Source organism: Oncorhynchus masou, chromosome 23 (genome assembly GCF_036934945.1).
Source record: "Oncorhynchus masou masou isolate Uvic2021 chromosome 23, UVic_Omas_1.1, whole genome shotgun sequence".
Classification (NCBI taxonomy): Eukaryota; Metazoa; Chordata; class Actinopteri; order Salmoniformes; family Salmonidae; genus Oncorhynchus; species Oncorhynchus masou.
Window position 1 is genome coordinate 8,728,950 of NC_088234.1, and position 16,382 is coordinate 8,745,331.

The 16,382-nt window shown below is 45.1% G+C and overlaps 1 protein-coding gene across 1 annotated transcript in view; it reads left to right on the forward strand.

Moving 5' to 3' along the window:
• LOC135510249 (1-phosphatidylinositol 4,5-bisphosphate phosphodiesterase beta-3-like) overlaps window positions 1-16,382 on the forward strand; it is a 137,507-nt gene that overhangs the window by 13,125 nt on the left and 108,000 nt on the right. The window contains 1 exon segment of the mRNA XM_064931049.1: window positions 4,009-4,095. Coding sequence (XP_064787121.1) covers window positions 4,009-4,095 — 87 coding nt within the window.

The following is a 16,382-nucleotide window of genomic DNA, read 5'->3' on the forward strand; positions in this document are numbered from 1 at the left end:
ATACACCCCCAAGACAAAACACACCACAAAAAACCCATGTCACACCCTGGCCTGACCAAATAAATAAAGACAAACACAATATATATCGACCAGGGCGTGACATGGAGATATGAGACGAGGAGGAGAAAGCACTGGAAAGGAAAGGAGACAGAGTCAGGGATGGAAGAAATAACTTTTAATCAATTCCCCAGTGACACTCAGACACTCAGATTGTTCACACACAAAAAAAGCCAATAACATTTACTTAATTAACATAATGACGGCACCAACCGCACAAACCTTCATCCTGTTACCAAACTTTGCATCGGCACTATTCTTCAATTAAATGTTTAAATTTTTTATTTGACAGTTTTGAGTGGAAATTGTTCAAACTAGTCCCTATGCATAGGGTTGTATGGTTTGTTAAACTTTGGAATCATAGTTTTTTTTTTTATCCAAAAAAAACATTTAAAAAATGTTTGTCATCCAATCGATCAGCTGTTACCATGGAAACGCCCTTTTGGTTTCATGCTGTTCAACAGTAACGACCTGACCAAATCCACCAAGAAATATGACTTATAGATCTGTCATTCACATTGAAAGCAAGTCTAAGAAGTGGTAGATTTTGTTCTATGTGCTATTTCTTTGCTTCCCGTTCTTAAATTTTTCTTTTAGGTTTTGTACACCAGCTGAAAATACAATATGTTTGATTATGGAAAATATATTTCACAGCTGTTTAGATGGTACAATGATTCAATCTCTACACTATATTTGTTTTGTATGGCTGTCTCCGACTAAAAAAACATTGTTAGACCAAGAGCTATCCTGTTCTATCGACCATCAACTAGTCTAAATGTTTAAACTTATTTCCCATATATAAACGGACACACCCTATGGGTTTGAATCAAATCAACTACATATGCACTGAGCTTGTCTGATGCTTTAAGCACACTGTTTGGAATCCTGGAACCCTGACCTGTTCACCGGATGTGCTCCCTGTCCCGGAACTGCTGTTTTCAACTCTCTAGAGACAGCAGGAGCAGTAGAGATACTCTGAATACTTGGCTATGAAAAGCCAACTGACATTTACTCCTGAGGTGCTGACTTGCTGCACCCTCAACAACCACTGTGATTATTATTATTTGACCCTGCTGGTCATTTATGAACATCTTGGCCAAGTTCTGTTATAATCTCCACCCGGCACAGCCAGAAGAGGACTGGCCACCCCTCATAGCCTGGTTCCTCTCTAGGTTTCTTTCTAGGTTTTGGCCTTTCTAGGGAGTTTTTCCTAGCCACCGTGCTTCAACACCTGCATTGCTTGCTGTTTGGGGTTTTAGGCTGGGTTTCTGTACAGCACTTTGATATATCAGCTGATGTAAGAAGGGCGATATAACTACATTTGATTCAATTTTTTGATTTGACTGTTTGATAAATTAATTTACACACAAATGACTCAAGAAAGAGCCTGATGGTCACACTGTGTTAAATAAAAAATCACAGCGAGCGCTTGTGTCTGACAGGCGTTGTCTCTCTCCTAACCGCAGAGAAAAGGCACCACAGCACTGAAAGTGTTTGACTGAAAAGTTCTGTTACCCGAAATCCCTAATTTGTTTAGGAAAAACATTCCCTTTCCCCTCAACCCCTGCTCTCTTTTACGTGAAACATGTGACCAATAGGACCTGACCTACAGCCTGTCATAATCACATCAGTAAAACGGTTATATATCACAGTAACATGTGACCAATAGGACCTGACCTACAGCCTGTCATAAAAGGGTTATAACTCCCATCACAGTAACATGTGACCAATAGGACCTGACCTACAGCCTGTCATAAAAGGGTTATAACTCCCATCACAGTAACATGTGACCAATAGGACCTGACCTACAGCCTGTCATTAAGGGGTTATAACTCCCATCACAGTAACATGTGACCAATAGGACCTGACCTACATGGGTGCGGGGGGATGTGAAAAAGAAACTGGAAGTGAGCGAATGTTGACTGGTTTCTCAGGAGGGGAAGTCAGATGTGTGGAAGAGGTTTGAATTAGTTGTGGAAACTACTGGTTATCAAGAAAAAGGTATAGGAGCAAGTGTTGCATGTAGTATTATATTATGTAGTATATAGTATATACTGTATTATTTATATATATATATATATATGTGTATATATATATATGTATATGTGTGTGTGTGTGTGTGTGTGTGTGTGTGTGTGTGTGTATGTATGTATGTATATATGTATGTGTGTATATACAGTCAGTCAGTCAGTCAGTCAGTTGAAGTCGGAAGTTTACATACACCTTAGCCAAATGCATTTCGACTCAGTTTTTCAGAATTCTCGACATTTAGTCCTAGTAAAAATTCCCTGTCCTAGGTCAGTTAGGATCACCACTTTATTTTAAGAATATAAAATGTCAGAATAATAGTTGAGAGATTTATTTCTTTCAGCTTTTATTTCTTTCATCACATTCCCAGTGGGTTAGAAGTTAACATACACTCAATTAGTATTTGGTAGCGTTGCCTTTAAAATTGTTCAACTTGGATCAAAAGTTTCGGGTAGCCTTCCACAAGCTTCCCACAATAAGTAGGGTGAATTTTGGCCCATTCCTGCTGACAGAGCTGGTGAAACTGAGTCAGGTTTGTAGGCCTCCTTGCACGCACACACTTTTTCAGTTCTGCCCACAAATTTTCTATAGGATTGAGGTCAGGGCTTTGTGATGGTCACTCCAATACCTTGATTTTGTTGTCCTTAAGCCATTTTGCCACAACTTTGGAAGTATGCTTGGGGTCATTGTCCATTTGGAAGACCCATTAACTTTCTGACTGATGTCTTGACATGTTGCTTCAATATATCCACATAATTTTCCATCCTCATGGTGCCATCTATTTTGTGAAATGCACCAGTCCCTCCTGCAGCAAAGCACCCCCACAACATGATGCTGCCACCCCCGTGCTTCACAGTTGGGATGGTGTTCTTCAGCTTGCAAGTTTCCCCCTTTTTCTTCCAAACATAACGATGGTCACTATGGCCAAACCGTTTTATTTTTTGTTTCATCAGACCAGAGGACATTTCTCCAAAATGTATGATCTTTGTCATTGAAGTTAAGGTCTATGAGAGCCAGAAATCTTGCTTGTTTGTAGGTGACCAAATACTTATTTTCCACCATAATTTGCAAATAAATTCATTAAAAATCCTACAATGTGATTTTCTGGATTTTTTTTCTCATTTTGTCTGTCATAGTTGAAGTGGACCTATGATGAAAATTACAGGCCTCTCTCATCTTTTTAAGTGGGAGAACTTGCACAATTGGTGGCTGACTAAATACTTTTTTACCCCACTGTATGTTTGGTTTGACCCTAATCATTAAGGTTAGGTTAAGCTGATCCTAGATCTGCACTAATGATTTAGATTAAGAATGATACATTATACAGTTAAGACAATATTGTGGCCACCCTCATTTCTCCTCTCCTCTCTGTAGCCAATCACATTTCTCCTCTCCTCTCTGTAGCCAACCACAGAGCCCAACCTGAAGGTAGGGGTGGTTCAATCATAGAAACGGAAATACCTGATATAGAACTCACTCCTTTCATCGTCCAATCTGATCCTGGATCGGTGTTACACCCCCCCCCCCCCCCCACTAATGGTTACGTTTTGGATTGGGGGAGGGAAGCTGATCCTAGACCCGGCATGTCTAATGCAGTAAACTGTAATAGAAAAAGGTTCATATGCATTTCCAACGGTTTCTTCCCATCTCTGACCTGCCCATAGCCAACATCGGATCTGAGACTCAAGGTATGAGACCTGAAGTCTTGCACTAGCTTCCCTGCCCCCCCCCCCCAGCTAATGCTTAGGCTTGAGCTCAGCAGGTTAACATAGTCGTATGGCATGCAGGAGACCTGGCTTTCCAACCTCATGCCGGTCACATTTTACTCATATGTGTACAGTGTGTATATCCCAATGTATTAACGTGTGTGTGTGTGTGTGTGTGTGTGTGTGTGTGTGTGTGTGTGTGTGTGTGTGTGTGTAGGAGCCCAACAGCGGTCACCCAACCCTCATCACTCTGAAGGTAGACCCAGATGGATTCTTCCTTTACTGGACTGGTGGGGCCAACATGGTGAGTCTGGTGGGGCCAACATGGTGAGTCTGGTGGGGCCAACATGGTGAGTCTGGTGGGGCCAACATGGTGAGTCTGGTGGGGCCAACATGGTGAGTCTGGTGGGGCCAACATGGTGAGTCTGGTGGGGCCAAAATGGTGAGTCTGGTGGGGCCAAAATGGTGAGTCTGGTGGGGCCAAAATGGTGAGTCTGGTGGGGCCAAAATGGTGAGTCTGGTGGGGCCAACATGGTGAGTCTGGTGGGGCCAACATGGTGAGTCTGGTGGGGCCAACATGGTGAGTCTGGTGGGGCCAACATATACACACACAATACCCCATAATGACAAAGCGAAAACAGGTTTTAAATTTTTTTGGCAAATTTATAAAAAAATGAAAGATGGAAAGCTCCGAGACAGGATTGTGTTGAGGCAAAGATTTGATGAAGGGTACAAAAACATTTCTGCAGCATTGAAGGTCCTCAAGAACACAGTGGCTCTGCAGCACTCCACCAATCAGGCCTTTATGGTAGAGTGGCCAGACGGAAGCCACTCCTCAGTAAAAGGCACATGACGGCCCACTTGGATTTTGTCAAAAGTCACCTAAAGGACTCTCAGACCATGAGAAACAAGATTCTCCGGTCTGATAAAACCAAGATTGAACTCTTTGACCTGAATGCCATGCGTCAAGTCTGGAGGAAACCTGGCACCATCCCTACGGTGAAGCATGGTGGTGGCAGCATCATGCTGTGGGGATGTTTTTCAGCAGCAGGGACTGGGAGACTAGTCAGGATCAAGGGAAAGATGAACGGAGCAAAGTACACAGAGATCATTAATATAAACCTGCTCCAGAGCGCTCAGACCCTCAGACTGGGGCAAAGGTTCACCTTCCAACAGGACAATGACCCTAAACACTCAGCCAAGATAATGCAGGAGTGGCTTCGGGACAAGTCTCTGAATGTCCTTGAGTGGCCCAACCAGAGCCCGGACTTGAACCTGATCGAACATCTCTGGAGAGACCTGAAAATCGCTGTGCAGTGATTCTCCCGATTCAACCTGACAGAGCTTGAGAGGATCTGCAGAGAAGAATGGGAGAAACTCCCCAAATACAGGTGTGCAAAGCTTGTAGCGTCATTCCCAAGAAGACTCAAGGCTGTAATCGCTGCCAAAGATGCTTCAGCAAAGTACTGAGTAAAGGGTCTGAATACTTATGTAAATGTGGTATTTCAATTGTATTTTTAACACATTTGCAAAGTTTTCTAAAAACCTGTTTTTACTTTGTCATTATGGGGTATTGTGATGTCATTATGGGGTATTGTGATGTCATTATGGGGTATTGTGTGTAGGTTGATGAGGGGGGAAAAACAATTGAATCAGTTGTACAATAAGGCTTTAACGTCACAAAATGTAGAAAACGTCAGTCTGAATACTTTCTGAGGTGTTATGTGTTTACCTCGTCTTTCACTGTATATCAGATTTCCATGTGGAAGTCATTTCTGTTGTTCTTATTGTCTTCATCTCTTCTTAATATTGTCTTTCTCACCCCACTGTCCTGTCTCCTTCTTTAACTCTCACACACCCTCTTTCTCTCTCTCTCACACACCCTCTTTCTCTCTCTCTCACACACCCTCTTTCTCTCTCTCTCACACACCCTCTTTCTCTCTCTCACACCCTCTTTCTCTCTCACACACACCCTCTTTCTCTCTCACACACACCCTCTCACTCTCTCACACACCCTCTCTCTCTCTCTCTCTCTCTCTCACACACACCCTCTTTCTCTCTTTCGCACACACGTACATGCACTCTCTATCCATTCCTGACGTTGTTCTCTCTGTGTCTCATTAGTCCAGACAGTTGTATGTGTTCCAAACGGCTCCCTATGTAGTAAAGTAGAGTGCTGTGTTTCCCCCCCAGAGCCCTGTAGTGTGCTGTGTTTCCCCCAGAGCCCTGTAGTGTGCTGTGTTTCCCCCCAGAGCCCTGTAGTGTGCTGTGTTTCCCCCCAGAGCCCTGTAGTGTGCTGTGTTTCCCCCCAGAGCCCTGTAGTGTGCTGTGTTTCCCCCCAGAGCCCTGTAGTGTGCTGTGTTTCCCCCCAGAGCCCTGTAGTGTGCTGTGTTTCCCCCCAGAGCCCTGTAGTGTGCTGTGTTTCCCCCAGAGCCCTGTAGTGTGCTGTGTTTCCCCCAGAGCCCTGTAGTGTGCTGTGTTTCCCCCAGAGCCCTGTAGTGTGCTGTGTTTCCCCCAGAGCCCTGTAGTGTGCTGTGTTTCCCCCAGAGCCCTGTAGTGTGCTGTGTTTCCCCCAGAGCCCTGTAGTGTGCTGTGTTTCCCCCAGAGCCCTGTAGTGTGTTGTTTCCCCCAGGGCCCTGTAGTGTGCTGTGTTTCCCCCAGAGCCCTGTAGTGTGCTGTGTTTCCCCCAGAGCCCTGTAGTGTGCTGTGTTTCCCCCAGAGCCCTGTAGTGTGCTGTGTTTCCCCCAGAGCCCTGTAGTGTGCTGTGTTTCCCCCAGAGCCCTGTAATGTGCTGTGTTTCCCCCAGAGCCCTGTAGTGTGCTGTGTTTCCCCCAGAGCCCTGTAGTGTGCTGTGTTTCCCCCAGAGCCCTGTAGTGTGCTGTGTTTCCCCCAGAGCCCTGTAGTGTGCTGTGTTTCCCCCAGAGCCCTGTAGTGTGCTGTGTTTCCCCCAGAGCCCTGTAGTGTGCTGTGTTTCCCCCAGAGCCCTGTAGTGTGCTGTGTTTCCCCCAGAGCCCTGTAGTGTGCTGTGTTTCCCCCCAGAGCCCTGTAGTGTGCTGTGTTTCCCCCATGAGCCCTGTAGTGTGCTGTGTTTCCCCCCAGAGCCCTGTAGTGTGTTGTTTCCCCCCAGGGCCCTGTAGTGTGCTGTGTTTCCCCCCAGAGCCCTGTAGTGTGCTGTGTTTCCCCCCAGAGCCCTGTAGTGTGCTGTGTTTCCCCCAGAGCCCTGTAGTGTGCTGTGTTTCCCCCAGAGCCCTGTAGTGTGCTGTGTTTCCCCCAGAGCCCTGTAATGTGCTGTGTTTCCCCCCAGAGCCCTGTAGTGTGCTGTGTTTCCCCCAGAGCCCTGTAGTGTGCTGTGTTTCCCCCCAGAGCCCTGTAGTGTGCTGTGTTTCCCCCAGAGCCCTGTAGTGTGCTGTGTTTCCCCAGAGCCCTGTAGTGTGCTGTGTTTCCCCCCAGAGCCCTGTAGTGTGCTGTGTTTCCCCCCAGAGCCCTGTAGTGTGCTGTGTTTCCCCCCAGAGCCCTGTAGTGTGCTGTGTTTCCCCCCAGAGCCCTGGGGTAGAAAGTGGGCTATAAAGGGAATATGATGCCATTCGGCCAGTCGGTCATGTGAAATGTTATGTGACCAATACATAGGCCTCGTGTTGAATCAATTTTCAGGCCCCAAATTAAATAAACTCTTCCCTCTATCAATCTCTCTGTCTCCATCAGTCTCTCTCAATTCAATTTATTTGCCTGGGAAACATGTGTTTTACATTGCCAAAGCAAGTAAAATAGATAATAAACAAAAGTGAAAAACAATACAAAATGAACAGTAAACATTACACTCACACTAGTTCCAAAAGAATAAAGACATTACAAATGACAAATGTCTTATTATGGCCTCCTGAGTAACGCAGCGGTGTAAGGCACTACAGACCCTGGTTCGATTCCAGGTTGTATCACAACCGGCCGTGATTGGGAGTCTCATAGGGCGGCGCACAATTGTCTCAGCGTCGTCCGGGTTAGGAGAGGGTTTGGCTGTGGTAGGCCGTCGTTGTTAAATAAGAAATTGTTCTTAACTGACTTGTCCAGTTAAATAAAGGTTCAATGAATGTGTAAATAGTTAAATAAACATAAATAAGGGTTGTATTTACAATGGTGTTTGTTCTTCACTGGTTGCCCTTTTCTCGTGGCAACAGGGTACAAATCTTGCTGCTCTGATGGCACACTGTGGAATTTCACCCAGTAGATATGGGAGTTTATCAAAATTGGATTTGATTTGTAATTCTTTGTGGATCTGTGTAATCTGATGGAAATATGTGTCTCTAATATGGTCATACATTGAGCAGGAGGTTAGGAAGTGCAGCTCAGTTTCTACCTCATTTTGTGGGCAGTGTGCACATAGCCTGTCTTCTCTTGAGAGCCAGGTCTGCCCTACGGCGGCCTTTCTCAATAGCAAGGCTATGCTCACTGAGTCTGTACATAGTCAAAGCTTTCCTTAAGTTTGGGTCAGTCACAGTGGTCAGTTCTCTCTTCCTCTACCCCTGTTCTCACCACTTTAATGTCATTAGCTGTATTGGCATGACATAACATTGCATATATTGCCATGACTTAGTTTGCGATTTCTATTTAATAACCTAATTAAAATTATTTCAATCAATATTGTCAACGGGACAACAGTAACAATAATAACCAAGGTTCAAAATAACCATCCATTGAACAATGACAATAAGCATACAGTAGAGGACATGTGCAGGTTGATGGGTCTGTCAGACACTGTCCCTCATCTAATGGCAGGCAGCAATGTAGTGCGCTGCCAACCCACAGCTCTCTGCATCCTCCCCCAACAGGACGGGTAGCCTACTCTCATCAGAGAGGTCTTTGAAACCTTGAATAAGGGTTTCACATTTGGGGAAATGACACTCTCTAATTGTTTTATATTTTTGACATTTTGTCAGGAAATGCAGCTCTGTCTCAGGTTCTGCTGTTGTGCAGTGGCTGCACAGCCTTTCCTCTACAGGGAGCCAGGTTTTCCTGTGTCTACCCTTCTCAATGGCAAGGCTGTGCTCACTGAGCCTGTACTTTGTCAAGGTTTTTCTAAGGTTTTGATCAGTAACCATGGTCAAATAGCTAGCCACAGTGTACTGTCCATTTAGTGTCAGATAGCACTGCATTTTTCTTTGTGCTTCTCAATATGTAATGTAGTTTTGACTGTGTTGTAATTTGTTTTGATGTGATTGATTGAATGTTCTGGTCCTGAAGCTTCAGTGTGTTAGTAGAACAGATTTGCTCAGTCCTGAGCAGTGCTTGGTAATGATATGAGAGTGGCTCACTATTCTCTGTCTCTCACTCTCTCTATCACTCTCTCTTTGTCTCTCTGTTGCTGTCTCTTTCTCTTGGTCTCTCCTCTCTCTCTCTCTGTGTCTGTCTGTCGCTGTCTCTCTCTGTCGCTGTCTCTCTCTGTCGCTGTCTCTCTCTGTCGCTGTCTCTCTCTCTCTCTCTTTGTCTCTCTGTCTCTCTGTCGCTGTCTCTTTCTTTTGGTCTCTCCTCTCTCTCTCTCTGTCTCTCTCTCTTGGTCTCTCCTCTCTCTCTCTCTCTCTGTCTCTCTCTCTCTCTCTCTCTCTCTCTCTCTCTCTCTTTGTCTCTCTCTCTCTCTTTGTCTCTCTGTCGCTGTATCTCTCTTTCTTTTGGTCTCTCCTCTCTCTCTCTGTCTCTCTCTCTTTGTCTCTCTCTCTTTGTCTCTCTGTTGCTGTATCTCTCTTTCTTTTGGTCTCTCCTCTCTCTCTGTCTCTGTCTGTCGCTGTCTCTCTGTCTCTGTCTGTCTCTCTGTCTGTCTTTCTGTCTCTCTGTCTCTCTCTCTCTGTCGCTGTCTCTCTCTCTGTCTCTCTCTCTCTGTCTCACACTAATTTCTTTCTGCTGTTTATTTACTCTAAAGGCATGTTGTATGGTGATATGATTATATGGTGATGTGACGTGACGTATGGTGATGTGGCGTATGGTGATGTGGCGTATGGTGATGTGATGTGGCGTATGGTGATGTGACGTATGGTGATGTGACGTGATGTGATGTGACGTATGGTGATGTGATGTGGCGTATGGTGATGTGATGTGACGTATGGTGATGTGATGTGACGTATGGTGATGTGACGTATGGTGATGTGATGTGACGTATGGTGATGTGATGTGACGTATGGTGATGTGATGTGACGTATGGTGATGTGATGTGATGTGACGTATGGTGATGTGATGTGACGTATGGTGATGTGACGTATGGTGATGTGACGTGACGTATGGTGATGTGATGTGACGTATGGTGATGTGATGTGACGTATGGTGATGTGACGTGATGTATGGAGATGTGATGTGACATATGGTGATGTGGCGTATGGTGATGTGACGTATGGTGATGTGATGTGGCGTATGGTGATGTGATGTGACGTATGGTGATGTGGCGTATGGTGATGTGATGTGACGTATGGTGATGTGATGTGACGTATGGTGATGTGACGTGACGTATGGTGATGTGGCGTATGGTGATGTGACGAATGGTGATGTGATGTGACGTATGGTGATGTGATGTGACGTGATGTGATGTGGCGTATGGTGATGTGATGTGACGTATGGTGATGTGATGTGGCGTATGGTGATGTGATGTGACGTATGGTGATGTGATGTGGCGTATGGTGATGTGATGTGACGTATGGTGATGTGATGTGGCGTATGGTGATGTGACGTATGGTGATGTGATGTGGCGTATGGTGATGTGATGTGACGTATGGTGATGTGATGTGGCGTATGGTGATGTGACGTATGGTGATGTGACGTATGGTGATGTGATGTGGCGTATGGTGATGTGATGTGACGTATGTTGATGTGATGTGGCGTATGGTGATGTGATGTGGCGTATGGTGATGTGATGTGACGTATGGTGATGTGATGTGGCGTATGGAGATGTGATGTGACGTATGGTGATGTGACCTATGGTGATGTGATGTGGCGTATGGTGATGTGATGTGACGTATGGTGATGTGGCGTATGGAGATGTGATGTGACGTATGGTGATGTGATGTGGCGTATGGTGATGTGATGTGATGTGGCGTATGGTGATGTGACGTATGGTGATGTGATGTGACGTATGGTGATGTGATGTGGCGTATGGTGATGTGATGTGACGTATGGTGATGTGATGTGACGTATGGTGATGTGATGTGGCGTATGGAGATGTGATGTGACGTATGGTGATGTGATGTGACGTATGGTGATGTGATGTGACGTATGGTGATGTGATGTGACGTATGGTGATGTGACGTATGGTGATGTGATGTGGCGTATGGTGATGTGACGTATGGTGATGTGACGTATGGTGATGTGACGTATGGTGATGTGATGTGACGTATGGTGATGTGACGTATGGTGATGTGACGTATGGTGATGTGATGTGGCGTATGGTGATGTGATGTGACGTATGGTGATGTGACGTGACGTGATGTGATGTGGCGTGACGTGATGTGACGTATGGTGATGTGATGTGACGTATGGTGATGTGATGTGACGTATGGTGATGTGATGTGACGTATGGTGATGTGACGTATGGTGATGTGATGTGACGTATGGTGATGTGATGTGACGTATGGTGATGTGATGTGACGTATGGTGATGTGATGTGGCGTATGGTGATGTGACGTGACGTATGGTGATGTGACGTGACGTATGGTGATGTGACGTATGGTGATGTGACGTATGGTGATGTGGCGTATGGTGATGTGACGTGGCGTATGGTGATGTGATGTGACGTATGGTGATGTGACGTATGGTGATGTGACGTATGGTGATGTGATGTGGCGTATGGTGATGTGATGTGACGTATGGTGATGTGACGTGACATATGGTGATGTGACGTATGGTGATGTGATGTGACATATGGTGATGTGACGTATGGTGATGTGACGTATGGTGATGTGACGTATGGAGATGTGACGTATGGTGATGTGATGTGACGTATGGAGATGTGACGTATGGTGATGTGATGTGGCGTATGGTGATGTGACGTGACGTATGGTGATGTGACGTATGGTGATGTGATGTGACGTATGGTGATGTGATGTGACGTATGGTGATGTGATGTGACGTATGGTGATGTGATGTGGCGTATGGTGATGTGATGTGGCGTATGGTGATGTGATGTGACGTGATGTGATGTGGCGTATGGTGATGTGATGTGACGTATGGTGATGTGACATGATGTGATGTGGCGTATGGTGATGTGACGTATGGTGATGTGGCGTATGGAGATGTGATGTGACGTATGGTGATGTGATGTGGCGTATGGTGATGTGACGTGACGTATGGTGATGTGACGTATGGTGATGTGATGTGACGTATGGTGATGTGGCGTATGGTGATGTGATGTGACGTATGGTGATGTGACGTATGGTGATGTGATGTGACGTATGGTGATGTGACGTATGGTGATGTGATGTGACGTATGGTGATGTGATGTGACGTATGGTGATGTGATGTGACGTATGGTGATGTGACGTATGGTGATGTGACGTATGGTGATGTGATGTGACGTATGGTGATGTGATGTGATGTATGGTGATGTGATGTGACATATGGTGATGTGATGTATGGTGATGTGGCGTATGGTGATGTGGCGTATGGTGATGTGACGTGACGTATGGTGATGTGATGTGACGTATGGTTATGTGATGTGATGTATGGTGATGTGACGTATGGTGATGTGATGTGGCGTATGGTGATGTGATGTGACATATGGTGATGTGACGTATGGTGATGTGATGTGGCGTATGGTGATGTGACGTGACGTATGGTGATGTGATGTGACGTATGGTTATGTGATGTGATGTATGGTGACGTGACGTATGGAGATGTGATGTGACATATGGTGATGTGGCGTATGGTGACGTGACGTATGGTGACGTGATGTGATGTGATGTGACGTATGGTGACGTGACGTATGGTGATGTGATGTGACGTATGGTGATGTGACGTGACGTATGATTGATACTGAAGAGTTAGGGGTGTGTGTGATCTGTATTCTGTAGTAGAAGACGCTAGACCATCCTACGGTCTTTGACACTGTTTATAGACGGTCTAGTGTGCCCCAGGGAAGAGGAAATGGAGCTTCGTCCCAAAAGACAGCTATTCCCTATTTAGTGAGCTACATTTGACCAGAGCCCATAGGGAAATGAAGACTTAGGGTCCCACATAGTAGCCCGCTGTAAGGTCTACCTACACCTGTTGTAATTTGGCGCATGTGACAAATACAATTTGATTTTGATTTCCGTTTTGATTTACATTTGACTGAGTTGTCAACTAACGTGAAATCAACAAAAAAATGTCCCCATGTCATTGGATTTAGGTGTAAAATATTATTTTTTTAAATATAAAAAAAATGAATTCTCAACGTTGATGACTTTTTGAAGAAAACCAAATGTAGTTTTCCACGTTTTATTCACGTTAGATTTTTTTTTTTTTGTCTAAATGACGTGGAAACAATGTATTTCCCTGCATGCACTTGGTGTCATACTAAAATGATTATGTGATGTTATGAGAACCGCCATTTTGGACTCGGATAGAATCATCTAATAGAACAGATGCGATGAGGGAAATAAGCTGTTATTACCATTCATTCATTATTAATCTACTGTATGTGTGGGGTGGCAGGGTAGCCTAGTGGTTAGAGCGTTGGACTAGTAACCGGAAGGCTGCAGGTTCAGATCCCCGAGCTGACAAGGTACAAATCTGTCGTTCTGCCCCTGAACAGGCAGTTAACCCACTGTTCCTAGGCCGTCATTGAAAATAAGAATTTGTTGTTTAACTGACTTGCCGAGTAAAATAAAAATAAAATATCTAGATGACACGGCCATGACTAACTAAGTTCTACAATATGATCCTATAGTGTTCGGCTTAGGACCACAATACATCTTAATGTACAGCACTTTCTTCACTCGGATAACAAAACATTTGTTGGCCAATCAGCAGGAGGGATGGGGCAACTTCAAGTTCGGAGCGGCTGCCAGTCAAATCCCATCCATTGCTGTGCAGCGACTGTCACTGTGTTCCAATTTAGGAGCTCATCAGTGCATTTTTCAACCAATTAAAAAGGGTTACAAGTCAACACACTTCCATGAATTATCCTCTTCTCCCAAATCAATAGTTAAAGCTCTTTGTTCTCTCCCACTCCCTCCCTCTCTCCCACTCCCTCTCTCCCACTCCCTCTCTCCCTCTCTCCCACTCCCTCTCTCCCTCTCTCCCACTCTCTCCCTCCCTCTCTCTCTCTCTCTGTTAATAGTCCAGTCAGTCACCTTTCCTCTGACCTCCCTCTCTTCTTGTTATTGTAAAACCCGTCTCCACCCTCTATTCTTCTTCTGGCCATCTATCAATCTCATTCCATTCCCTCTTTCTTTATTCAGAGGTAAAGGTTGTCGTTGGGTGTTTTCTATAGAAGTGAAAATAGCAGGACTCCATTCTTCTTTAGTTTTATTTTAGTTTCCTCCTCCCCATATTCTCTCCCCATTTTTCATCCCTCTCTTTCTCTTTCCCAATCTCTCTCACTCTCTGACAGTTGGGCGTTTATCATGGTTTACACACAGGCATTGTGGGTATGACACACAGGCATTGTGGGTATGACACACACAGGCTTGGCTGAGAGGAGAGGAAGACACACCCCTTTTCCATTTGTATTTATTTAACCTTTCTTTAACCTTTTTATTTAACTAGAAAAATCAGTTCAGAACAAATTCTTATTTACAATGACGGCCTACCAGAAGGCAAAAGGCCTCCTGTGGGGACGGGGGCTGGGATTAAAAATAAAAAATGAATAAAATGTAGGACAAAACACGCATCACGTCAAGAGAGACAACACTACTTAAAGAGAGACCTAAGAGATCAACATAGCAAGGCAGCAACACATGACAACACAACATGGGTGGCAACACAACATGGGTGGCAACACAACATGGGTGGCAACACAACATGGGTAGCAACACAACATGGGTAGCAACACAACATGGGTAGCAACACAACATGGGTAGCAACACAACATGGGTGGCAACACAACATGGGTAGCAACACAACATGGGTGGCAACACAACATGGGTAGCAACACAACATGGGTAGCATTTGGTGTTCTACGTTGTACACGGAGGATATTTTTGCAGAATTCTGCATGCAGTCTCTCAATTTGGTGTTTGTCCCATTTTGTGAAGTCTTGTTTGGTGTGTGGACCCCTGACCTCACAACCATAAAGGGCAATGGGCTCTATGACTGATTCAAGTATTTTTATTTAATTTAATTTTTACCCTCATGCCAAAATCTGTCGTACGGTAATTTGTTGAAAAACCAATTTGACATTTGCTCAGTACATTGTTTTGCTGAGGAAGTGTACAAATCTGCTGTTAATGATAATGCAGAGGATTTTCCCAAGGTTGCTGTTGATACATATCCCACGGTAGCTATTGGGGTCAAATTTGTCTCCACTTTTGTGGATTGGGGTGATCAGTCCTTGTTTCCAAATATTTGGTAAGATGCCAGAGTCGAGGAATGTTTTAAAGAGTTTAAGTATATCCAATTGGAATTTGTGGTCTGTATATTTTATAATTTCATTTAGGATACCATAAACCCAAAAGTCGTGTTGGAAGGTTTGTATTTTGTCCTGTAGTTCATTGAATGAAATTGTAGAATCCAGTGGGTTCTGGTAGTCTTTAATAGTTGATTCTAAGACTTGTGTTTGATCAGGTATATGTTTTTGCTGTTTGTTATTTGATATAGGCTGATTTATCCATACATCTCCGTTTTGGATAGATAACTATTTGTGTTGTTTTAGTTTTTCCCCCAGAAGTGGTTAGTCTATGGATTCTTCAATTACATTGAGCTGATTTCTGACATGTTATTCCCCATTTTCCCTCCCTCCATCTCTCTCTCAACATATCCCCCTTTTCCCTCTCTCTCTCTCTCTGCCTTCCTCCCTCCATCTCTCTCTCTGCCTTCCTCCCTCCATCTCTCTCTCAACATATCCCCCTTTTCCCTCCATCTCTCTCTCAACATATCCCCCTTTTCCGTCTCCCTCTCTCTGCCTTCCTCCCTCCATCTCTCTCAACATATCCCCCTTTTCCCTCTCTCTCTCTGCCTTCCTCCCTCCATCTCTCTCTCTCAACATATCCCCCTTTTCCCTCTCTCTCTCTGCCTTCCTCCCTCCATCTCTCTCTCAACATATCCCCCTTTTCCCTCCATCTCTCTCTCAACATATCCCCCTTTTCCATCTCCCTCTCTCTCTGCCTTCCTCCCTCCCATCTCTCTCTCTCAACATATCCCCCTTTTCCCTGTCTCCCTCTCTCTCTGCCTTCCTCCCTCCATCTCGCTCTCTCTCAACATATCCCCCTTTCCCTCCCTCTCTCCCCTGTAGGGAGTGATTCCCTCCCTCTCTCCCCTGTAGGGAGTGATTCCCTCCCTCTCTCCCCTGTAGGGAGTGATTCCCTCCCTCTCTCCCCGGTAGGGAGTGATTCCCTCCCTCTCTCCCCGGTAGGGAGTGATTCCCTCCCTCTCTCCCCTTTAGGGAGTGATTCCCTCCATCTCTCCCCGGTAGGGAGTGAT